The 24,883-nt window shown below is 47.8% G+C and overlaps 1 protein-coding gene across 1 annotated transcript; it reads left to right on the forward strand.

Annotated features, from left to right (window-relative positions):
• On the forward strand, nt 1-22,106 carry Npffr1 (neuropeptide FF receptor 1). Its single transcript, XM_042055768.1, has 6 exons — nt 1-223; nt 1,540-1,699; nt 2,994-3,208; nt 7,466-7,810; nt 17,643-17,742; nt 21,230-22,106. The coding sequence occupies exons 1-6, from the start codon at nt 1-3 to the stop codon at nt 22,104-22,106; spliced, it is 1,920 nt and encodes a 639-aa protein (XP_041911702.1).
• Nucleotides 22,107-24,883: the final 2,777 nt, after the last annotated feature.

Here is a 24,883-nt window from a genome sequence, read left to right on the forward strand (position 1 = left end):
ATGCCAGATCAAGAGAAAGCCCTAGAAAGCCTCTGCAAAAATGCATCAAAGTACATCAAAGACTTTGGTGACCCCCAAGTGTTAAACCTCACTAAAGCTTGGTGCTCGAGGGCAGGGACAGCACAAGTCGGTGGCTCTCAAATCATATGGGACTCATCAGAGGAGCTTTTAGAAGAAACGTTCCCAAATGCCATCTCCAGATCTGACCCGCGTGGGGAGGGGAGTAGAAGAAACGCCTCCTGCAAAGCAGAGTGGCGGGGCATGAGCTGGAGAGCCACTGGCATCAACAGGATTTTATCTCCTGTTTCCATTTCCCTGTGATCAGAAAAGTCAAAATAAAAACTTGGAATGAAGGAAGCCAAAAAAAAAAAAAAAATCTTCTGAAGAAACGCCACCCCCTGTGGACAAATACTGTCAGTCAAAGTAGAAAATCATCTGCAGTTTTCATACACACGTTTGATATGGACTAGAGATTAATAGTGCATGTTTATTCTGTTTCGTGACCATTACAACCCGAGGTCAATATTTTCCTCACGCCACCTGACCTCCTCTTTCTAAACATCATGGCAACCCCCCTCCCCGAGTGGCAGGTCTGGAATCAGTCACTTGTTGGGGCTCTTGCCACATCTGCCTCCGTCTAAAGGCTCCCTGACTGGTGCACCGCCCCTGCTGTGCACAGCCGCACTCCAGCCTCTCAGAGTGCCACTGCCTTTGCCAATCTGACTGATGAAAAGGTTACACCAAGTTCTTTTTTAAAGGGCATCTCTCACATTGCCAATGAGTTTGAACTTTTTGTTTCATGTGGTTATTATCCATATATGTATATATACATACATATATATATACATACATATATATATATGTATGTATATATATATATATATATATATATATATATGTCTTGTGTTTTGCTCTGTGCTTTTGGCAGCCCCTAGCGTAGTATTCTTCAGCGGTTCCAGTGCCAGGGTTCACCAATAGGCTCTCAGAAGTAGGTCTGGGGCTGAACTACCTTGTGTTAGCAGGACAAACCAGAAGGTGGCGCCAATGATACTATCGCTGGTAAGAAGACTGTGTGCTCTGGGCCACACCTAGACTCGGCCTGGGCCAGGCTCCTTCATTCGTACTTTGCTTCCTGTTCACAGGTCTTTCGCTGCAACTAGGCTGCCCTCAGAGTAACCTGCATCAAGTGAACTTGACCTCTGACCTCTGTCTATTGTAGTAAAAGGGATCTGGTTCCTAGGAGTAACATGATCTACCCTAGGTCATAGCCAGGGCTTGCTTTCATTTTTTTTTTTTATTTGTTTTGACAGTGCTAGGGATTGAACCCAGGGCCCTGGGCATGATAGGCAAGTACTCTACCACCGAGCCATACCTTATCTAATGCTTTAGAACTTAAAACAGATGGCTAGGAGGTGGTACCCAGTGATAGAGTACTTGCCTAGCAAGCATGAGGCCCTAGGTTCAATTCTCAGCACTGCAAAATAGCAAAAATAAGGACTGGAGAGATGGTTCAACAGGTAAAGTGCTTGCTACAAGCAGGAGGGGGACCTGAGTCATACCCTACCCCAGAATCCATGTCAAAAAGCCAGGGGCGGTGGCATGCATCTGCAGTCATCACAGTGCTGGGGAGCCAAGGACAGGAGGATTCCCACGACTTGCTGGCCAGCAAGACTAGCCAAACTGGCAAGCTCCAGGTTCGGTGAGAGTAGGTAGCAGTTGATGACGGCACCTGGCATTGACCTCTGGCCTCCAAACTCATATACATACGTATGTGAATGTGCACACACGTGAACACATGCACACAAAAAAAGAAAAATAACAGATAACAGAGAGGGAGACTGGAGAGATGGCTCAGTGGTTGAGAGCACTCGTTGCTCTTGCAGAGGACCTGGTTCAGTTCCTAACGTTCCCATGGTGACTCACAACCATCTGTAACTCCAGCTCCATGGGATCTGGTGCCTTCTTCTGGCTTGCTCAGGCACCAGGCCCATACATGGTGCACATAAATACATGCGGGCAAAGCGCTCTTACATACAAGATAAAAATAAGGTTTTTTCCCCCCTTGGGATGAAAAATAAATAAATAAAACAGATTGTTAAGGCCAGGCAGTGGTGGTGCACGCCTTTAATCCCAGCACCCAGGCGACAGAATCAGGTGGATCTCGGTGAGTTCGAGGCCAGCCTGGTCTTCAGAGCTAGTTCTAAGGCAGTTAGGGCTACACAGAGAAACCCTGTCTTGAAGATTCCCCCACTGCTCTGGTTTCTGGTTCTCTGAGACAGGGAAAAGGAGTTCCGTGTGATGATGGTAGTTAACAACAGCACTTTGAGAGACCGTGCTCTGGCCTCTGTCACCCAGCTTTTGCTGGTGCAGGTGTGACCTCCTAAGTGCTTCAGGGTACCTGAGAGGCAGCCATCATTATGTCTGGAAGCTTCTGGGAAACCCGTCCAATTGGGGAATGTAATTGGGTTCAGCGGATGAAAAGTTCACCGGATGTAATTGTAGGGGCAGCTGGCAGGTCCCAGAAAGGCTGAGTGAAGAGTGTTAATGAGGTTCTGGCTTCTGGTGTGGGGGTCAGGCTGGCGGAGCTGTGAGGGCGCTGGGTCAGGCAAAATTGACAGGGCTAGGAAGGTTTTCTTCTGGGATTGTGCAGTGCTGGGTTAAGTCTTGGGATGGATACCCAAGCGTTTACACATTAGAAGCGGGTAAGGTCACTCCAGACACTTCGCAGGGACAGACACTAGGTAATGAGCTCATTTGAGGGTTGAGCAAAGGGAGTATGGGAGGCAGGCGAGGATCCAGCCTGAAAGGAAATTTCCTCTACCTATTGATTCATCCTATTATTACTGGTTGTTTATTGAACCATTTACCAGAACCAGGCACTGACAAGATACCAGAGACACTGGAGACACTTCCCAATAAGAGCCCTACAGTCCAGGAGAGGACTCTTAAGCACAGGGGAAAAGACAGCAAACCTTTAAATAAATCATTGACAGATTCAAGAACACAGTGGATGGGCCCATATGGTCAGGTTTGGTTTCACCAGGAAGACAGAGTTGGGTTCTAGACTTCCTTGGGCTTTCTTATTCCCCAAGGAAAAGTGAGTATGCAATCCGCCCATTCCTGCAGCCCCATGATGCAGGACAACCAGAAGCGACAGGGAGTCAGAGTAGGAACTCAGTTTATTACTGTGATTGTCTGCTTACAAAGGGTAAGCGACATCCTGTGATGTAAAATGTACCTCCAGGCAATGAGAAGCAGCTAAACCCTCCCCCTGGCTGGAGGGGCATTTACGTAGTTTTTCTGCTGTCTTATCCTCACTCAAACTCTGGGCCAGGCTTTTCTCTGTCATACAGGCCTCGAGGTACAGGCCCTGAGATAATTTTGGCCCAGCAATTGGCAGGAGGAGAAGAGCAAAGGCCCGGGGTTGGAAAACACAAGAGGATGTGCAAGTGGCCAGCACTTAGTGGCCAAAGGGAAAGTGGAGTTGTTCAAGATCATGGAAAGGACAGCAGGGGTCAGAGCCTGCTGTGTGTTGACGCTGAGTTAAGGAGAACTGGACCTAGTGGTGCAGGCATGGGATGCCGGGGGTGGGGTGGGGTGGGGTGGCAATCTGGCAAGGGCCAGGGCTAGAGAGATAGATGGCTCAGTGGTTAAGAGCACTTACTAGCGGGGCAGTGATGCACATCTTTAAACCCTCGGCCCTTGGGAAGCAGAGGCAGATGTGTGTATGGGAGAGAGAGAGAGCACGTACTTCCTGCTCTTGCAAAGGACTTGTGTTAGATTCCCAGAACCCACATGGCAGCTCACAGCCATCTGTAACTCCAGTTCCAGGTGATTTGACACCCTCTTCTGACATCAGGGAGAACTGTAGGCATATGCTATACAGACATAAAAACACTCATATAAATAAAATAAAAATAACAAATAAATCTTTAAAAAAAAAAACAGTTTAAGACCAGTCTCAGCTACATGGTAAGTTCATGATCATCATGGGTAACAGGAGACCCTGTTAAAAAAGGGATCAAGTGAGGCCACCAGGCTACCCAGACACACCCTTGGATCACACTGTTAGCTTTAACTGCATTTAACAAGGACCCCAGAGCTCAGAGAGTGCAGCTTAGGAAATGATACCGTGAGAGGGCCATCTGCATCATCCAACCTGCAGGAAAACCCACAGACAAGCCACATAACCTTCTGGATAAATGATTGCAGGGGCTTGTGGATGGTGAGGAGACAATAATGAAACCTGTGACCGGAGAGACTGAGGAATGACATCAACCAAGGGTAGAAGGGGGCAGGGTAGATTATTTTTCTAATGTAAACTTTTACTTCGTTACGTGTATGTATGTGGGGACTTACATACTACAGCATGTGATTGGAGGCAAGAGGACAACTCGTGGGGGTTGGTTCCTTTCCGCCATCGTAGGTTCCAGGGATGGAACTCAGGCTATCAGGCTTGACAGCAGGCACCTTACCTGCTGAGCCATCTCGATGGCCTGGTTGTTTGGTTTGGTTTGGTTTATGAAAAAGGTCCAGGCTGACTTCAAACTCAACATGCAGCCAAAGATGACCCTGAACCTCTCATCCTGCCTCTGGGGTTCTAGGTTTATGGGTGTACCACACCTGGCTTGTGTGGCGCTGAGGATGGGACTGAGGACTTTGTGGATGTCCATTAGGCACCCTACCAACTGAGCTGCCTGTCCAGCTCCTGGATCTCCAGCTTAAAAAATATTAGATGTCGTATATAATATATATATATATATAAATATAATTTTCAGTGGAAAGAAATATTGGTCAATGCTTCAGGATAACTGAAGCAGAGAGCCAATGGTTGTTGGCGGTGAGCAGTATTCACCTGGGAGTCCTTTACACCATCCCATCCCTAATGGTTTCATTAAACTTTATACTCCCTTGTATGTTCCCTGTAATAGTCTCTTACGTATATGCTTGATCTTATATTATGGTAAAGGTGTCTGAGTGCGGTTAGAGCCCTTGAAAGGCCTAAGTGGGGGAGAGTGTCACCCCCTCTCAGTTCTTCCTCCATCAGCAGACCGTCACCCCTCCACACCCTCCTATGGTGCCCACTGGTCCCTGCTGCCCAGATGGTGTCATCTCAGCTGCCTGCTGCTCCCAGGTGTCTCAGCCCCCAGGTGCCCCTGCCCTCTAGTGTACCTCCAAGTTGGTGGCTGAGCTCTGGGCTCCATGGAAAGATTCCTTGGGGACACTTCATCCTCCAGAATGGGCCCCATTCGGTCTCAGAGGAAAACACAGGGAGAATTTTTGAGACAACACCATGACTCACCACAGCTAATGACTTCCCAGAAGAGCTATGGTTGGACACTGGGCTGCTCTCTCTGACGCAGGACAAGAGAAACATACTCAGCCTGCTCCTGATGAGAAGTGTGTGGAGCAGGGCACCTCCATGCTTACTTACTGCGAGGATGGCGAAACCAGAAGGTTTAGCCGGGCGGTGGTGGTGCACGCCTTTAATCCCAGCACTCAAGAGGCAGAGGCAGGCAGATCTCTGTGAATTTGAGGCCAGCCTGGTCTACAAAGTGAGTTCCAGGAGAGTCAGAGCTAAACAATGAAACCCTGTCTTGAAAAACCTAAATAAATAAATAAATAAATACCAACAAAACAAAACCAGAATGCTATTGCTGCCATGGTGCAAAGAGAAAGAACAGGCTGCTACCATTGCATGGAAAAGGAGCGTCTTAGTCCATTTTTCTATTGCTATACCAAAATATCCAAAATTGAGTACTTTATAAAGAATATAGGTTGGTTTAGCTCATGACTCTGGAAGCCAAGAAGCCCAAAAGAGCCTTTACCCTGCATCCTAACATGCTAAGAGCATTGCATGCCAAACTAGAGCAAGGATGGGCTGAAGAGAGGCCCCAGCCTCTAAGAGCACTTGCTGCTGCTCTTGCAGAGGGTGGAGGACGGGAGTTCAGTTCCCAGCACCTGTGTCTAACAGCATACACATAACCCTTGTCCCAGGAGATCTGGTACCTTCTTCTGACCTTCAAGGGTACACACACACACACGCACACACGCACGCACGCACGCACGCATACAATCTTTCTAAAATTACAGAACAAGCACAATAGCTCGGAACTCTTCTCATTTTATGAAATTATCAATAACGTCACAAGGACCCCACCCTATAACATTATATAATTCTAATTATCTCTCAAAAGCTCCACTTCCAAACACCATTGACACATGATTTGAGAGAATTAAGATACCTAGACGTGAGGGTGCGAGAGAAGCACAATAAGGCATGGCCTTACAGGACTAGAGCTGCGTCTGCTGATAGCATTGGGCCAGGAAGGGAACCAGGAAACAAATCCTGACTCTTCTCTTACCTTTCCACCTCCTTCAGGGCCTCCCATTGGCTGAGTCTAACTAACCAGAAGCTGGTGGGATGGTTTAGAGGTTAGATTCTTGTCAGGCATTGATGGTGCACACCTTTAATCCCAGCACTCAGGAGGTAGAGATCTCTGTGAGTTCCAGGACTGGCCCCAAAAAGTTACACAGAGAAACCCTGCCTCCAAAAAACGAAGTTAGTTTCTTGGACCTCAGGGCAGTGTACTTGTCTAACATGCCTGGTACTTGCCCAGTTGGTAGTGTACTTGCCAAACATACATTAAACCCTTGGTTCTATCATGTAAACTGGGCATGGTGACACACACAGTCTCAGCACTCAGGAGATGGAGACAGGAACATGAGAAGTTCAGGGTCATCCTTGGCTATGTGGTGAGTTCAAGGCTAGCCTGATACATGAGACCTTGTCACCCCCCACACAACGAGGTCTTCTGAGGCTCAAGAGATAAGTGAAGGCAGGTGGAGGGGGTTGGTGGAGAATAACTAACATGGGCGAAGAGTGAGTCTTCCAGTCTGAAGTGGGGATAAATTGAAAGTCCTTCATCAGAGGTTGGAGGACGGCTTGGTGATTAAGAGCACTTGTTGCTCTTGCAGAAAGCCCACTGTGACTTACAACCATCCTTAGGGGATCCAACGCCTTCTGACTTCCATGGGCTCCAGGCACACACATTGTGCACATACGTGTGTGCAGACAAAACACTCATAATATAAACCAAAAAATTAAAAGGTAATAAAATCCTTTCTATGTGTGTCCAGTTGTCCTTGGAACTGTGAGGACAGAAATGAGTAGGCTTAGGGTATGGCATGGGACACAAAGAAACACCAGCTTTTCCTTTCTTTCCTTTGAAGGTCTCATTTGGCTGAGGTCGGTCTCAAACTCTCTAAGTACAGGAGGGTGACCTTGAACTTCTGATCCTCTGGCCTCCACCTCCCCAGTGCTTGGACTAAAGGCATGTATACCACTTTATGTGGCACTGGGGACCAGCCCATAGTTCCATGCATGCTAGGCGAGCACTCAGAATTACATCCCAGCCAAGGGTTGGCTTTCGGTGGTGCAATCAGCCATCCTGTCTTTGCTTAGGTCCTGACTCTTGTGTTCCTTTGGTCCTAGGCGAGCCTGTCCAGCCTCCCAATGGCAGCTGGCCCTTGAGTCAGAATGGGAGTGAGGCTGAGGCTGCCCTGGCCGCCAGCCCTATCTTCTCCTCCTACTACCAGCATTCCTCGCCAGTGGCCGCCATGTTCATCGTGGCCTACGCCCTCATTTTCCTCCTCTGCATGGTGGGCAACACCCTGGTCTGCTTCACTGTGCTCAGGAACCAGCACATGCGCACCGTCACCAACATGTTCATCCTCAACCTGGCCGTCAGCGATCTGCTGGTGGGCATTTTCTGCATGCCCACCACCCTTGTGGACAACCTCATCACTGGTAAGTATGTCGGAAGGCCCTCGCCCTTCACTTCCGCCTTCCAGCGGAAGACCAGAGCAGACGCAGGGGAGACGGAGGTCGCTGAGCTGTCTGCTCAGCCAAAGGGCTGTTGTCTCAAGCTCTGAGTTGTGGGTGAGGGACTGGCCTAGGAATAACAAGTCTAATGGGTTAACCATCTTCTTTGTGCTCACCATGATGTTACATGTGATTTGTACGTTATCTTAATTAATCCCCATAATAATCCAGCCAAGCGTGCTTTGTTATCATCCTCATTTTACGGATGAAGAAACGTGCTCAGCGTAGTTAAGAGACTGGTCTGTAATTACACAGCTTTTTCAGTGTCAAGGCCAATGTTCTCACACTCCTGGGCTGTGCTCTTGGAAAGCACTCCTGCGGGCAGAACTAAAAGCAGGAGAAGCAGGAGGTGGGTGACTTCCTTCTGCCCACTGTGTTTTTCCACACTTGGAAATGGACTATAAATATGAACATGTTTTACACTGCAATAGTTTTCAACCAACAATAAAACCCACTGTTTTTAGCATACAGGTCTACAAGCCGGATGAACACAATGGGCCAGCAGGATGGCTGAGCAGGTGAGGGTGCTGGTTGTCACACTGGTCACCCAAGTTTCATCCCTGAGACCCACACGGTGCAAGTTGTCCTCTGACTTCCATACTAAATGAACTGTGGCATGCACAGACACACACAAACATGCATGCACGCACACATGATGACTTAAAAAAAAAAAAAAAGACGGGTAGAGAGAGATGGCTCAGTGGTGAAGGGTATGCACAACTCTCCAGAGGACCTGAGTTCAGTTTTCAGTACCCATGTTGGTTAGCTTACAGCTGACATTAGCTGAGCTGCAGAAGATCTAACACTTCTAGCCTCCACGGGAACCTACACTCACATGCATGTAACTAAACACAGAAACACACATATGCAAATAAATAAAAATAAGATAAATCTTTAGAATTAAGTCATGACGACTTGAGAATGTTGGTGGCCTCCCAGAAGAACTCTGAGTTCGGAAGAGTCTTTGTTGCTAGATACCTTTAAATGTGAGTGTTTTGCCTAACCCAGTAATTTTTACTATTTTAAAAAAACTTTTTGTTTTATTTTATGTGTATGGTGTTTTGCTTGCATGTATGTATGTGCACCATATGTGTCCCTGGTGCCTGCAGAGGCTAGAAGAAGGTATAAGATCCCCTTGAACTAGACTTCCAGAGGATTCTGAGCCACCATATGGGTACTAGGAGCCAAACACAGGTCCTCTGCGAGATCAGCAAATGCTCTTAGCCACAGAGCCATCTCTGCAGCCCCTTGAAACAATTTTAGATGTAAAGACAACTAGCAAAGCTAGCAGAGATCCTTGCTTGCACTTCATTCACGTTCCCCAACTTCCACAATAGAAAACCAAGGCCAGGGAAAGCACCCAAATGATGATAATGTCTCTGTGGAGTTTTCTTGACTTTGACTAGTTTCCCAGACTTGTCCTTTTTTAGGAGTTTGAGCCATAATTCTGAGAAACACAATCTGAATGCTCAAATGTTGAGTGGTGGGGCCAGGTGTGACGATCTGTGTGGTGGTTTGAAAGAAAATAGTCCCTAAAGGGAGTGGCCCTATAGGAAGGTGTGGCCTTGTTGGAGGAAGAGTGTCACTGTAGGGGTGGGCTTTGAGGTCTCCTATGCTCAAATTATTCCCAGGTTTATTCTCAGACGACTTCCTGTTGCCCGCAAAATGTAGGGCTCTCAGGTACTTCCCCAGCACCATGTCTGCCTACACACTATCATATCCCACCATGTTGATAATGGACTGAACCTCTGAACTGTAAGAGAGGAATCCAGTTAAATGTTTTCCTTTATAAAAGTTACCATGGTCACCAGGCAGTGGTGGTGCACACCTTTAATCCTAGCACTCAGGAGGCCAAGGCTGGTGGATCTCTGTGAGTACAAGACCTGCCTGGTCTACAGAGCGAGTTCCAGGACAGGCTCCGAAAAAGGCTACACAGAGAAACTCTGTCTCAATAAAACAAACAACAACAACAACAAAAAACCCAAACAAACAAAAGCAAAAGTTGTCAAGGTCATGGTGTCTCTTCACAGCAATAGAAAGCCTAATTAAAACAACCTATAATCCCAGAACTCAAGAGGTTGAAACAAGAGAGTCACCTGTTTAAGGCCAGCCTGGGCTACCCAGCAAAACCACACCTCAAATAGAAAACAAACATCAGCCGCAAGGTATCACTGTAACAGCCAAAAAACAAAGCACTCCAAAGGCTTCTTTAGCAATAAAATAGGGAATAATAGCACATACTTTTCCAAGCATAAACACTCAGGTATACAAACGCCCAAATAGCATTTGTGAGGCTCTAACAACTCCGAGCGAGTAGGTTCTGTTCATAATGGGCCCAGAGTGGTGGCTGGTAATTGTATGCATCCCACTGTATAACTGTGGGCTTCTGGAATACCGTGGCTATCTTAGTCACTGTTCTTGCTGTGAAGAGGCACTGTGACCAGGGAAATTCTTATGAAAGAAAGCATTTAATTGGGGGCTTGTTTACAGTTTCAGAGGGTTAGTCCGTTATCATCATGGCAGCACGCATCGTGCTGGAGCAGTAGCTGAGAGGATGGGCTTTTTAAAACCTCAAAGCCCACCCTGGTAACACCCTTCTTCCAACAAGGCCACACTTACTAATCCTTCTAACCCTTTTAAAAGATTCCGTGCCTTGGTGACCAAGCATTCAAATATATGAGCCTATGGGAGCCTTCTTATTCAAACCATGACCTTGGCAGACCATCCAAGTCTTTTTTTAGGGCTAGGGTGTCAGATCTCAACCCTTTAGTTCAAGCTAACCTGGAACTAGCTATGCCATCTGGCTGGTCTGGCATGTGTGATACTCCCAATTCTGCCTTCTGAGCTCTGGGATGGCAGCAGTGTGCCTGCCACATCTGGCTCTTAAGACGTTTGACAGGCTCAATTACAGGCCACCACTATATAGAGTGCATTTTATAGACAGCGGCTCCAAGAAATCTTGAGAAATTTTGTTTCTCAGAAATGCAGACACAAAAAAAGACATCTTGAAGACAGGTGGCACATGCCTTTAATCCCAGCACTCAGGAGGTAGAGGCAGGTGGATCTCTTTGAGTCTGAGGTCAGCCTGGTTGTACAAAGCAAGTTCCAGGACAGCTAGGGATGTTACACAGAGAGACCCTGTCTTGAAAAAACAAACAAACAAAAAACATCTTGAGCTTGGCAGTGGTGGCTCACACCTTTATTTCTGGTACTTGGGAGGCAGAGGCAGACAAATCTTTGTGAGCTCGAGACCACCTTGGTCTACAAAACAAGTTCTAGGACAGCCAAGGTTGTTACATAGAGAAACACTGCCTCAAAAAACCAAGATGGAGAGAAGGAAGGGAGGGAGGGAAGGAAGGAAAAAGAGAGGAAGGAAGGGAGGGAGGGAGGGAGGGAGGTAAGGAGGAAGGGAAAGGGAGGGAAGGAGGAAGGGAGTGAGGGAAGGAGGAAGGGAAAGGGAGGGAAAGAGAGGGGAGGGAAGGGAAGGAAATTTGGTAGGTTGGTTAGGGCTGGAGAGATGGCTCAGCAGAGAATCAGTTCAACTCCCAGCACCCATGTGGAGGTGTTTCGCAACCACCTGTACCTCCAGCTCTTGGGGCTTTAACACCCTCTTCTGGCTTCTGCAGGTACTACATGCACATGGTACACATACACACAGGCAAAACACCCCTGCATAAATAAAAGGTTTTTTTTTTTTCCAAAAAAGTTTGACAGTGTAAAAAAGTGAGGAAGAAAACTTTAAAAAGCAAAAAAATTTCATCGGCCGGGCGGTGGTGGCACACGCCTTTAATCCCAGCACTCAGGAGGCAGAGGCAGGCGGATCTCTGAGTTCGAGGCCAGCCTGGTCTACAAGAGCTAGTTCCAGGACAGGCTCTAGAAACTACAGGGAAACCCTGTCTAGAAAAAACCAAAAAAAAACCCCAAAAAAATTTCAACATACAAAAATATGAAAAGCTGTACTTCAGGGATATATTGCTACACAGAGGTCATGCCTTAGGGCAGGCAACCCCCATCATCAGCTCTCTGCTGGTGTCTTAGATTGCAGTAGGTAAGCAGTTGCTTATATTCTGTAAGGGCATGGCTCTTCATGCAGAATGCAACTCGGCCTATCTTTTACAATTGTCGCTCCTTTCTGTTTCTTTTATTTTTAATTTTTAAAATGATCTTATTTGTTTCTTTAAGAGGCGTGGGGATGCATGTAGCATGACACACATATGTCAAAGGATAACTGCCAGAGTCCAGCTCCAGCAGGTGGGAGAAACTGGAGAGGAGATGTGGAGTCATGGCTACACACACAGTTTTTGGATTTTTTAATTCTCTCTACTTTTCTCCTATCTCTTTTTATACCACCTAAGACAAAAGTTTCTACAGAAGAAGAAATGACCTCACAACCCCATTACATATTTTCCAAAAACAAATTAAAATCTTCACACAAGAAGAAATCACACTATGATCACAAGGTGCATGTTTTTCTTAGAAGCCTGCATATAATTAAGCATTTTCTTTTGAATTATTTTTCCCACCATAACATCTTCACCCCAAAGCAACGATTCTTTTATTACTGATTAACAAAGCTCTAAGCAAGCCAAGTATATTTCAGCCTGTTCCTTTGTACTGGCAGACAGGCGTTTGAAGTTTCACGGTAGCAAATCATTTTTATTCTTTGTCTTTTTTTTTTTTTTCAAAGTTGAGGACCGAACCCAGGGCCTTGCTCTTGCTAGGCAAGCGCTCTACCACTGAGCTAAATCCCCAACCCCCATTTTATTCTTTAATTATTTATTTATTTACTTGTATTTTATGTACACTGATTTTTGCCTGTATATATGTGAGGGTGTCAGATCCCCTGGAATAGGAGTTACAGACAGTTGTGAGTTGTCGTGTGAGAGGTGAGGAATTGAGCCAGGATCCTCTGGAAGAGCAGCCAGTGCTCTTAACTGCTGAGCCGTTTCTCCAGCCCAGTGTAGCAAATTCCTTTCTTTTCTTTTCTTTCCTTTCCTTTTCTTTTCTTTCCTTTCCTTTCCTTTCCTTTCCTTTCCTTTCCTTTCCTTTCCTTTCCTTTTTTCCCCTTTCCTTTCCTTTCCTTTCCTTTCCTTTCCTTTCCTTTTCTCTTCTCTTCTTTTCTTTTCTTGCTTTGGGCCTATCCTGGAACTAGCTCTTGTAGACCAGGCTGGTCTCTGCCTCCCGAGTGCTGGGATTAAAGGTGTGTGCCACCACTGCCTGGAAAATTCTTATCCTTATTTTATTCTACAAAACTTCATTCAAGTGCTCTAACTAACTGTCTGCTTTTCTTTTTTCTTTACCCATAACAGGGCCATTTAATTTCTTTCCACAACTTTGTTTTTTCAAGGCACACAGCGAAACCTGTGATGATTTCTGTGAGCTACATGACCGAGGAACTCACACCTAACTTTGGGGGCAGGGGACATAATTGTTTTCTTTGATCATCAGCCTCTTTGCCCACAGGCAGAATCCATGGGGCTATAGTGCGTGAAACTTCCTTGATTTCATCCTCTAGCCTCGGCAAGTCCCACATCTCCAAGTGTCATTGCTCTATAGAAATCATCTTCATTATGATCTGCATGTGAATTACCCAGGGAGGAATAGGATTTTCCCATGAAACAATCTGTACTCTCCTAGAAACAGTGGGGTTTTCCTCACTTAATAATCCCATCATGCCACACACAGTAAGTACACATAGCAGCCATCAAAAGACATAGCGGGAGCAAGGGGCATTCTGGAGACAAACTCTCCTGGGGCTTTGCCTCTCCGGAGTGCACCCATTGTAGCTGTGCTAAGTGGTGGGCCGCACTCCATAAACCCCACTGCCAGCTGCAGTTCCTCCCATGTGGCCACCGCCACATATGAGGCCACATACTCCACATATGAGGGTGGAGTAGACTCTCTTCTTCCACTCTGTGGGTCCTGGGACTCGAACTCAGGCTGTCAGGCTTGGTGGCAAGCCCTCTTCACCACTGAGCGATAGTCCCAGTTCCCTTTGTTGTTTTTTTTTTTTTGAGAAAAGATCTTACACAGCCTGAGCTGACCTTGAATGCACGTCTAGGGGTAGCCTAGGGTGGTCTTGATCGTCACCACCACCCTGACTGTTGTAATCACAGGCCTTTGCTCCCTGGTGTCATGTGTGTTTTGTGTGGTAGGATCTTCCTCACCTCACCCACTCGGGCTCACACTCTCTGCGGAAAACGGTTTTACTGTCACAACCCAAATAACATTTTTCCAGGGTTCCAGGTACCCTGCCTGCCTTCCTGACCTGATGCACGTATCCTGGGACTGCCTGGGCACACTAAAACGTCTTCCCCAGAGCCTGGCTGGATACCTTCATTCTATAGGGTTTCTCCCTCTCCATGGAGTCTGAGGCTTTCAATTTTGGTTTTTAGGGTGTCAATATTTAGGAGTTTAATATTTTGGAGTATTCAGACTTGATCTTTTTGGTGTTCTGGATTAAGACTAGCACCCCTTGGCTAGTCCAAGGTCAGACGCAAGATCTAACACTGCTTTTGTCTCCCTCACTCCTTCCTTCCTTTCTCCTGCAGCCTCAGTACTAGAGACTGAAAATAGGCATCACCCATCCTGGGCACTGGTATTAAAGGCTTGTGCCACCGCTGCCCGGCTCCAGAGTATGAATGTTTATGAACAACTGACCAACATATGAAAAGACTAGCAACTTCCTCCTCCCAATGTTTACAGCCTGAGACCGCTCACCTACAGAGCCTCCTACAGAGACCAGCTAGCCCCCCTCCCTGTGCAGCTCCTCATGAACACCACGCTGAGATTCTGGGTTACATCTATAGTGCTAGAGAACCCCACCGGACCCCAGCTTTACTGTCTGTGTATCTGTCCTTTAAAGAGAAACGGAAGTGGTTGCTCTACAACTGTCCTAGTCACCTCAACACACCTAGTGAAGGGCCCAAGGCCCCAAACTGTGCAGATTGTGGCATCAGAGGAAACAGCAGGGAAGCCCATATCGCAAATAACGGATCAGCATCTTCCCACGTGTTGATGTCGTGACCCAGCACCTGTGGCAGATCAGTGGGAGCTAAGAAAATGTATACATACATGCATGCATATGCATACACATGCAAAATTAAACATTTTTAAAAGGCTGGGGTTTTGGAGAGATGGTTTCATAGTTAAGAGCACTGGCTGCTCTTGCAGAGGATTGGAGTTGAGTTCTCAGCACCCACATGGCAGCTCACCACTACCTCTAAGGATCTGCCCCTGACCTCTATGGGTACCTACACATATATGGTGCACACACACACCAAGAGTAAATTAATGCTGGGTGGTGGTGGCGCACGCCTTTAATCCCAGCACTAAGGAAGCAGAGGCAAGTGGATCTCTGAGTTCAAGGCCAGCCTGGTCTACAGAGCTCATTCCAGGACAGCCAGGGCTACACGAAGAAACCCTGCTTCAAAAAACAAAAAGTAAATTAATAAAGATGTTTTTTATTTATCTTTATTCTCTATATTTTAATATTTTATGTGCATGATATTTGCCTGCAAGCGTATATGTGCATTCTTTGTATGCCTGGAGCCCTCAGCATTGGAAGAAGGCATCAGAACTCTTGGAACTGAGTTTACTGATAGGCGTGAGACAAGTGGTGTCTGGGAACCAAACCTGGGCCCTCTTCAAGATCAGCAAGTGCTCTTAACCACCGAGTCACCGCTCTAACCTCATAAATCTCTTTTTAAAAAGCGGGCTGACAGTTAGGTGATGCACAGCTTTAATTCCAGTACGAAGGAGGCAGAGGCAAGCAGATCTCTGAGTTGGAGGCCAGCCTGGTTTACAGAGTGAGTTCCAGGACAGCCAGGGCTACACAGAGAAACCCTGTCTCAAACAACAACAACAACAATAATTTATACTCTGACTCCAGAGGAATTCTTTGCTCATATGGGTAATGGCTTTGTCAATGCCCCATAGTTCCAAGCTTTGGAGCCTTGACATGGCTATGCCCATGTCAATAATGCACATTTACTCAGAACTTCATGCACTTGGTGCTTCCCCTGCACCCTACACCTTGGTTAGATTCGCCATTCAGGCGAGAGCAGCATGGGTATGTGGGGAAGACACACATGAGAGCCATGCTGCTTGCTTGATTCTTTCCCTAACTGCTGTCTCTCAGCTGCAAAGCAAACACTTCCCCCTGTTAATTATGAAGTACCCTACAGGGAGATCCTCTGAGACTGTGCAAATGTCATGGCTCATTATATTCTTGCACTAACTTAATAGTGATTTGACAGTTGCTGCCCACAACAGTGCTTGCCATCCTGTTCTCTATTAATGATATTTTTTAATCCTCTGTACTTACTAATTGGATCTTTCTTCATGGCTTTTAATTCAACACTATTGTTTACTTTGTTGCTTAAACCGCTCTGGGTCTGGCTATTGGGAGCTCTCTGATGCTGGCTTCTGTGTCCTTCCCATAGGCTACCATGATGTTTAGAGTATTTCCTTACTTCCTAGCTCCACAGAATGTTCTGGATCACCTCATGTGTTTCCTTGCATCAGCCCTGGTATTATCTAGTTCTTCAGAAAGCCTTGTTTTCTTTGATTGGAGTATATTTATTTTCATTTTATGTGTATGGGTGTTTTGCTTGCACATATATATCATACGCATGCCTGGTGCCCAAAGAAGTCAGAAGAGGACATTAGATCTCCTGGAACTAGAGAGTTAGGGATGGTTGTGAGCTACTATATGGGTGCCAGGGTCTGAACCAGAGTCCTCTACAAGAGCAACAAATGATCTTAGCTGCCGAGTCATCTCCCCAGGGCCGGCTGAGGACTATAATAAACAAAGGTCTCTCTTCCAGGTGTACTTATCAGTGTTGGAGTGTCTTGATTCTAGACTCTCTGAAGTGACAGAGCTGTAAAATGCATGCATATAGCCACAGCGTTCTCCAGCATGTGTCTTTTTCCCTTTCCTCCCCTCTCCCCGCCTCTCCCCTCCTCTCCTCTCCACTCCTCGCCTCTCCTCTCCTCCTCTCCCCTCCACTCCCCTCTCCTCCCCTCCCTCCCTCCCTTTTTTCTTTCTTTCTTCCTTCCTTCCTTCCTTTCTTTCTTTCTTTCTTTCTTTCTTTCTTTCTTTCTTTCTTTCTTTCTTTCTTTCTTTCTGAGACAGGGTCTCTGCCTGGAACTCATAGAGGTCTGTTGTCTGCCTCTATCTCCCAGTGCTGGGATTAGGATTAAAGGCATTCACCACCACACAAAGCTACATCGTTATTCCCGTGTCTCATCATCTGCCTGCATTTCAGAAACTACGATCCATCCTAAATACTTCAGATTCCAATCCAACACCAGAAAATTTAACAATACCCCCTTCTTTATTTATAGTGTTGTTCTCAGTGAAAAATGTCTGTGTTGATCCATATCGCGTTTACTTATTTGTTTGGTCAACTTTAGTATACATATGTGTAATAATAATATGTAGGCTGTGAATGTATGTTAATAATAATAGAAGGGCTAATGTGAGGAAAGAATGGCCTCCCTCTGGGCTGAACAGCGGGGACTACATGGAGCTAAAGGTCATAGAGACAATCAGATGTCAACATAAAGGCCATCTTCCTAAAAGCAGTTTTGTATGTAATAATTGTCTCCTCAGTCATGGTCGTAGAGACCTAATGAGCCCTCATAGCATAAGGAGAAATGAGCCATGTTTGGGTGGGGGCTTGGCTTATCTAGCATGCTCTGCATTTGGTTGGATTAGCATCTTTCGCCCTGTGGGGGGCCTCTGTCATTACAGGTTGGCCTTTTGACAAGGCCACATGCAAGATGAGCGGCTTGGTGCAGGGCATGTCTGTGTCTGCATCTGTCTTCACGCTGGTGGCCATCGCCGTGGAAAGGTGAGAAGTTTCCCTGGGTAACTTGGGACTGGCACTGAGCGAGCTCATACCTTTGACACTGAGCTAGCTGGAAGGCTATAGAGAATACCACGCCATCCCTTTCTGGAAGGCAGAGGCCACTCCTGATGAGGCCTCATAGTAATTTCTGGAGCCTGCTAGGAGCTCAAGGCAGTCTGCACCCTGGGCATCAGACAATCCTATCTTTTGTTTGAGCCCTGCTGCACACCTAGTTTCCTCCTCCTCTTCCTTTCTCTCCCCTGAAGTCCCGCCTTTTCCTCCTGTTTAGCTATTGGCCGGTCAGCTTTTTATTGCACCAGTCACACAGTGTACAACTATCCCATAACAACCCACACCCTCCTCCTGGTCCCTCTCTCCAACGCCAGCCCTTTTCAGCACTGCTCCTCCTGGAATCTCACGATCCCACCTCCTTCCCACCTCCGCCCCCCTCAAACTCCGTTTTTGTTGGTTTTGTTAGACTGGCCTTGAACTTACATGCCACTGAGGATGACCCTAAACTTCTGATCCTCCTCACTCCACCCACCTAGTCCTAGGCATAAGCCGTCATGGCCTCACATTGTCCTCATTTTACTTGCTGCTGGGATTAAGCTCGGGGCTTTGTGCAGGTTAAGTAAGGACTCTACACGCCCAGCCCCAATCCCCTACCCCTGTCACGTAGGCAGCTGGCACGATGGAGCTGGGGCTCCCTCTCTACAAAGCCACTAAATGATGGGGTTATGTGAGAAGCGCTCTCCTCTCCCATGGCTTTTTTCCTTGTCTTTTCAGTTGTGAGTCTTAGTTTTAAATGGCTGAGCCATCTCTCGACCCCTCAATCTTTGTTTTGCTGTTGTTATGACTATTTGTTTTGTTTTTTTTTTTTTTCCTTTGGTGACTGACGTGAGAATGTAAAACCTCTCCTGGTCATACTTACAATTTATCAAGCTCCACTTCCTTCAAGAAGCCTTCCGAAATGATCGCAGGAGTTCCCTCCACCCAGTGATTGCCACTGAGTTCATAAAAGTAGTCACTTGTTCTCTGGAGAGTTCTCCAGTGTTAGGTGCTCTGAAACCGGAAAGCTAGGGTCGTTCAGGGTGAGGCTGTGGGATAAATGTTTTCAGGCTGGGACAATGGAGCTGGGAGGAAGGAAGGATACAGGCGAGTGAACATTGAAGGAACAGTCAGTGCCACACCTGTGTTCTAAACAGGTTCTGTTCCTAAAGAGCCATGTGGACTTGTGAGATAGCCCATGTCTTCCCTTCCACTCAAACAACTGAGACTGGCCCCACGGTCTTCAGAAGGGGTGTCTCTATTTTCTGGCACAGATGGATGAGGGGAGACGTACTGGGAAGTAGGCAATCCTCCTTTTTTTTTATTTTTTTGCAACTGGCTGTCTGCCAAACAGCCCAGGCGGACCTTGAACTCCTGATTTCCCCTCACACCTCTGAAGTCCAAGTAATTTTTGGTTTTGGTTTTTCCTTTGTTGTAAGAATTCAGAATGCCTCTAGAGTGGAATAATCTCAGTTCATCCTCATCACCCTACAGAGGAGGGTTTAGTACGGGCCCCGTTTTTGTCTTTTGTTTTTGTTATTATTTGTGTGTGTGTGTGTGTATGTGTGTGTGTGTGGTTTATTTAGAGATGGGGTTTCTCTATGTAGACCCAGCTGTCCTGGTACACACTCTGTAGACCAGGTTGACTTCGGACTCAGAGATCTGCCTTCCTCTGCTTCCCAAGTGCGAGGATTAAAGGCGTGTGCTACCACCGCCAGGCTATGGGCCCCACTTTTAAGATAAGGAAACCAAGGTCCAGAAAGGCCTTTGAGCAACTGGCTCTTCTAGCTCTCCCTTCCTGTACTGATCTAAACCCATCCTAGGGCACTTGTTTGACCCCTACTTTCAAGTGCAAGTGGCTGAGCCACAGCCTTTGAACCTTTTACCTCCTTCCCCTCTGCCCGAGGCTGCTTAGAGGAGAAGGTGCGAATACTCCATAACCCCTTCCCACAATAATTAGAGTGGAGGAGGTTTGCTGTCTTTCTTTTATATTTCAGGGGAGTCTATGCAAAGTGACCAGTCGTTTAAGGGGCACAGGGGAATGGACAAATTGGGGTTCCTAGGTGTTCCTTTATAAGCTACCTCCCTGATGGCTGTGTGACCCGTGGCAGTTGCTTCACACCTCGGAGAACCTTTCCTAGGAAGAGGTGAAAACAGGATAACAGGATGGAAGGATTGGCAGCTCAAGGTCACCCTCTGGAACAGAGGGAGCTTGAGGCCAGTCCAGACTGGAAACCCTGTCTCAAAAATGATAAATAAGTAAACAAGGGTTTAACGAGAGTTTTTGCTAAGTAGGTCTAACAAGGAAAATGCTACACACTGTGACTTTTGTAGCTGGGCTGTGGTCACCCAAGAGGAGACCAGGATGAGCACTTTGCAAATCTGAAGTTTATATTCAGCCACACAGACCCAGCTCGGGGCTTTCACTTCCGTGGCTACAAGTCTAAAGAGGCAGCCTCGAACTGAGCGAGCAGGGCATTTATACGGGTAAAACCCGCAAGTTTGATACCTGTGATGGCTGTTAGCAGGCAGGACAGGATATGAACAGTGGTGTCACCATGGTGTTTCTGGTTGATCAGGGAGCAGAAAGCCTTGGGGTTACAAAAAGCAGAGCAATGCAGGTTACCAAAGTACCGTAAGTGCTGTATGAGCCTGTGGGTTAGGCCTAGCTCAGTGTTAGCCTGAGATCCTGTCAGGATTTAGCAAATATGTTTTTGTCACTTCAGTACAATGGTTAAGATAACCCAGGGATGGCCTGCCCCTGACCCACCCAGCCCCTAGGGTACTCAGGGCAATACATAAACAGCTAGAGGTTACATTTGTTACATTTGTGTTGGCTAGTAATGGGTGAAGGTGGCTGTCACCAAGCCTGCTGACCTAAGTTCAGTCCCTAGGAGCCCATGGTAGGAGGGAACTGACTGCTACAAGTTGTCTTTTGTGTGGAGAGAGAAAGGGAAGAAGGAGCCAGAGGAGAACTGAGCTCTAAATAAGTGTTTTTAAAAACATTTGCGTATTTACCTAGACAGGCTTCTCCAGCACAGACTGTTCACCACAGGCTGGCTGCCAGGTCTGCTACCAGCTAACCCTTTCTGAAATAAAGATCCCAAGCCTCCAGTAGGAAGCTGTATCTTCGTCACCTACTTTAAATCCAGCCTGGGCTCCAGAACAATTTAGCAGAGCGAGCTGCCACCCTCGCAAATGACAAACCAATTTTCTTGTAAATTAACCTGGTTAGTGTCTGAGCTGTCACCGGATGCTGCCTTAAGTGCGGTGATGAATGTCAGATATCTTCCAGCAGCACCGGATGCTGCCTCAAGTTTGGTGATTAAAATCAGGCGTCCTCTTCCAGCAGCCCCTAACAGGTCAGCTCTGACCTGCTGGGCTTCCGGGAACCTTTCCAAACCCCTCTGCTTTCTCGACCCCCACCCTCACCCCCCTGCAGGTTCCGCTGCATCGTGCACCCTTTCCGCGAGAAGCTGACTCTCCGGAAGGCGCTGCTCACCATCGCAGTGATCTGGGCGCTGGCGCTACTCATCATGTGTCCCTCGGCGGTCACTCTGACCGTCACGCGCGAGGAACATCACTTCATGCTGGACGCTCGCAACCGCTCCTACCCGCTCTACTCGTGCTGGGAGGCCTGGCCAGAGAAGGGCATGCGGAAGGTCTACACCGCAGTGCTCTTTGCTCACATCTACCTGGCGCCGCTGGCGCTCATCGTGGTGATGTACGCGCGCATCGCGCGCAAGCTGTGCCAGGCCCCGGGCCCAGCGCGCGACGCGGAGGAGCCGGTGGCTGAGGGTGGCCGCGCTTCGCGCCGCAGGGCTCGCGTAGTGCACATGCTGGTCATGGTAGCGCTCTTCTTCACGTTGTCCTGGCTGCCGCTCTGGGCGCTGCTGCTGCTCATCGACTACGGGCAGCTGAGCGAGGCGCAGCTGAACCTGCTGTCCGTCTACGCCTTCCCGCTGGCACACTGGTTGGCCTTCTTCCACAGCAGCGCCAACCCCATTATCTACGGCTACTTCAACGAGAACTTCCGCCGTGGATTCCAGGCTGCCTTCCGTGCACAGCTCTGCCGGCCACCCTGGGGAGCCCACAAGCAAGCCTACTCCGAGAGGCCCGGCCGCCTCCTGCGCAGGCGGGTGGTGGTGGATGTGCAGCCCAGCGACTCGGGCCTGCCATCCGAATCTGCCCCCAGCAGCGGGGCGGCAAGGCCTGGCCGCCTGCCTTTGCGCAATGGGCGTGTGGCCAACCTGGATGGGCCCCGGGAAGGACCTGACTGCAACCATGTGCCCCTCACCATCCCAGCCTGGAACATCTGAGGTGGTCCAGAGAAGGCAGATCCAGTGGGCCTATGGCTGTGACTCTGAACCTTGATGCCTGGACACAACAACATTGGAAGAACGTGCCAAGATGCATCCTTGATTTAAAAAACGAGACAGTGGGTAGCTGCTGCTGACGGCAAATGAGAAGAGGAAGCTTCCAACGTTCCAAACCCAGTCTGCTCTGGAACCGCATCTGGATGAGTCTATCTCATCAAAATCTGATTCCTTTTCCTCAGAGGCGCTGAAGCCCAGGGAGAGGTGACAAGGTCTCTCCATTGGAAATCCCACTTGAACCAGACTCCATTGTGTCTCTATTTTTTTTTCTTTCTTCTTCTTCTTCTTTTTTTTTTTTTTTGGTTTTTCGAGACAGGGTTTCTCTGCAGCTTTTTTAGAGCCTGTCCTGGACCTAGCTCTTGTAGACCAGGCTGGCCTCGAACTCACAGAGATCCGCCTGCCTCTGCCTCCCGAGTGCTGGGATTAAAGGCGTGCGCCACCACCGCCCAGCTCCATTGTGTCTCTGTAGTATCCACATTTCCAGGGGTCTCCTCCCCACGATCTCCTGAGGTTGAACTCAGGAAAATGTGTCACCTTATCTATGTAGCTGGGAAGAGGTGGCCTCTATGCTTACACAGCATCCCTGTGATGGAGTACCCTATGCTGTATGGCTGAAATGGTTCCCCTTGACCCTTTCTGGGAAAATTCCATGCTCTCCTCCTGCCAACGCCAGCGTGTTTGTTTTATTCTAAGTCCATTCCCACTTCAGGATGTCCCAACTGGGCAGCTGCAAGAAGAGCCCTAGGGAGCCTGTTTAAATTGCAGGACTCTCTGGGTTGAACCTAAGGGAGGCTCCTCTCCCTTACCTCCACCACCCAGAGCCGGGCAGAGCTTCCAACAGGACCAATAGGCAAGGGGGAAAGGAAGACAGCCAATGCCTGCTCTCCCCTCTGGAAATACCTTCCTTCCTGGGGCCTGTGCACCTGATGCTTTTCTCCTGGCTTCTCTTCCTTGCCTAATGGGAAGAAGTTGGTCATTCAGGGTGGAAGGAGCCCCTGAAGGACAAATACAAACCCTTCCACAGTATGTGACTCGTGGACGCTAAAAGCAAAGGAGACAGGAGACCCCACATGTGCCCCAGCTTTTACCCAGTATTTGTGCGGTCACTTTGACGGAGTGACTTCTCCCCAGGAGCTGAGGAAACAGATTGCTTCTGCTGATTTCTACTACAGCTTTAATAATCTGCACTTAACCGGACACTTTTCCCTCACCTCTATTACCACAGTTGCTAGAAATTTAAGGTATTTTAAAAAAAACATTTCCAGGATTCAGAGCTCTGAGCTCTTACTGTGTCTTAAAACATACTGACTGGCCGTTTACTGTCCCCAGGTCTGTCATGAGCAGTGGCCACCGTGGCAGAAGTGGTCTCGCAGTTGTCCATGTCCAAGCATGTCTCTGGACACTGTCATCTGAGTCAGTAAATGAGCAACTGAGGCCCAGTAAGGCCAGGGCCAGAGGGCCAAAGACAGTAGCATTTGGATAGGCTTGTCTTTGGATCATATCCTGCCTTGTGGAGAAGGTGGGCATGGCAGGATCTCCAGAGGGCTAGAAACTCCCTGCCTGATGATGAACAGGAACATCCATGGAACCAATCCAGATTGGAGCAGGGAAATGTCTCCATTGGGCTCACCCTGTGACTTCTGGCCAGAACTTTTCTGAACAAATATCTGTAACCCTATCTGTGCTTAGGAGGCTGCCAAGCCCCCTCATGACACTGCCTGGTTTGGGAGTCTGGGAGTGGTAGGAGAAGACAGATAAGCTGACACACTCTGCATTCTTTTTGTTTGTTTGTTTTTTATCAAGACAGGATTTCTCTGTATAACAGCTCTGGCTGTCCTGGAACTTGCTTTATACACCAGGCTGGCCTCGAACTCGGAGATCTGCCTGCCTCTGCCTCCTGAGTGCTGGGATTAGATACGTGTACCGCCGTTACCTGGCCACTCTACACTCTTGCTGGTGTTGTCTTAGTGTCACATGAATGACACAGTGGCCTGAGAACTGCTTGCTGTTTACTGGGAAGACTTGTGACTCTAGGCTCTAAAAATAGGCCAGACCAAAACCATGCCAACTCTGTCTCTGTGGCCCCTGGGAGCTGTGTGAGTTCCAGTCGACTCTCAACTCTGGGAAGTTCCTCCTTCAGTATGGCCTCCCAGAGACAAAAAACACAGTCTCTCCTCAGGAATCATGTCCACCAAGACCTCTGCTTTCTTTTCCCCAGACTCCCTGCTTTGAGAGTCTATGACTGCCCAAACAGCACACTTGACACAGGTGACATTATTCCCTGTGTTCCGTTGTTCTTGTCATTACTCAAGTAAGAGCAGAGGCAACACTTGCCTGCCCCCGAGACTTGGTCTGAATGCTAACAGGCATAACCTGATGTTATAGAAAAGCAGGCAGTGTGCGCATGCAGGGAACTTGTTTCTTTGTACAGGTTTTAAAATATACCCAATGTAAAATTTCCCCCAGTATACAGATCGGTGGCACTGAGTATTTGTGGCTCTGTGACATCTTCCCACTCTTGCCAGCACTGTGGTACCCTAAATAGAGACTGTGTACCCATTGACACCAACTCCCCATCCCAGCTCCACCCGACTCCTGTAGCCACCTCTCTCTCTCTCTCTCTCTCTGAATTGGACAATTCTATAGTTCCCTACAAGTGGAAACACTCAGTGTTTCTCCTTTTGTGACTTTTACATCACATAACACCTTTCAAGGTTTAT

The sequence above is a fragment of the Arvicola amphibius genome, chromosome 9, assembly GCF_903992535.2.
Source record: "Arvicola amphibius chromosome 9, mArvAmp1.2, whole genome shotgun sequence".
In the NCBI taxonomy this organism is placed as follows: Eukaryota; Metazoa; Chordata; class Mammalia; order Rodentia; family Cricetidae; genus Arvicola; species Arvicola amphibius.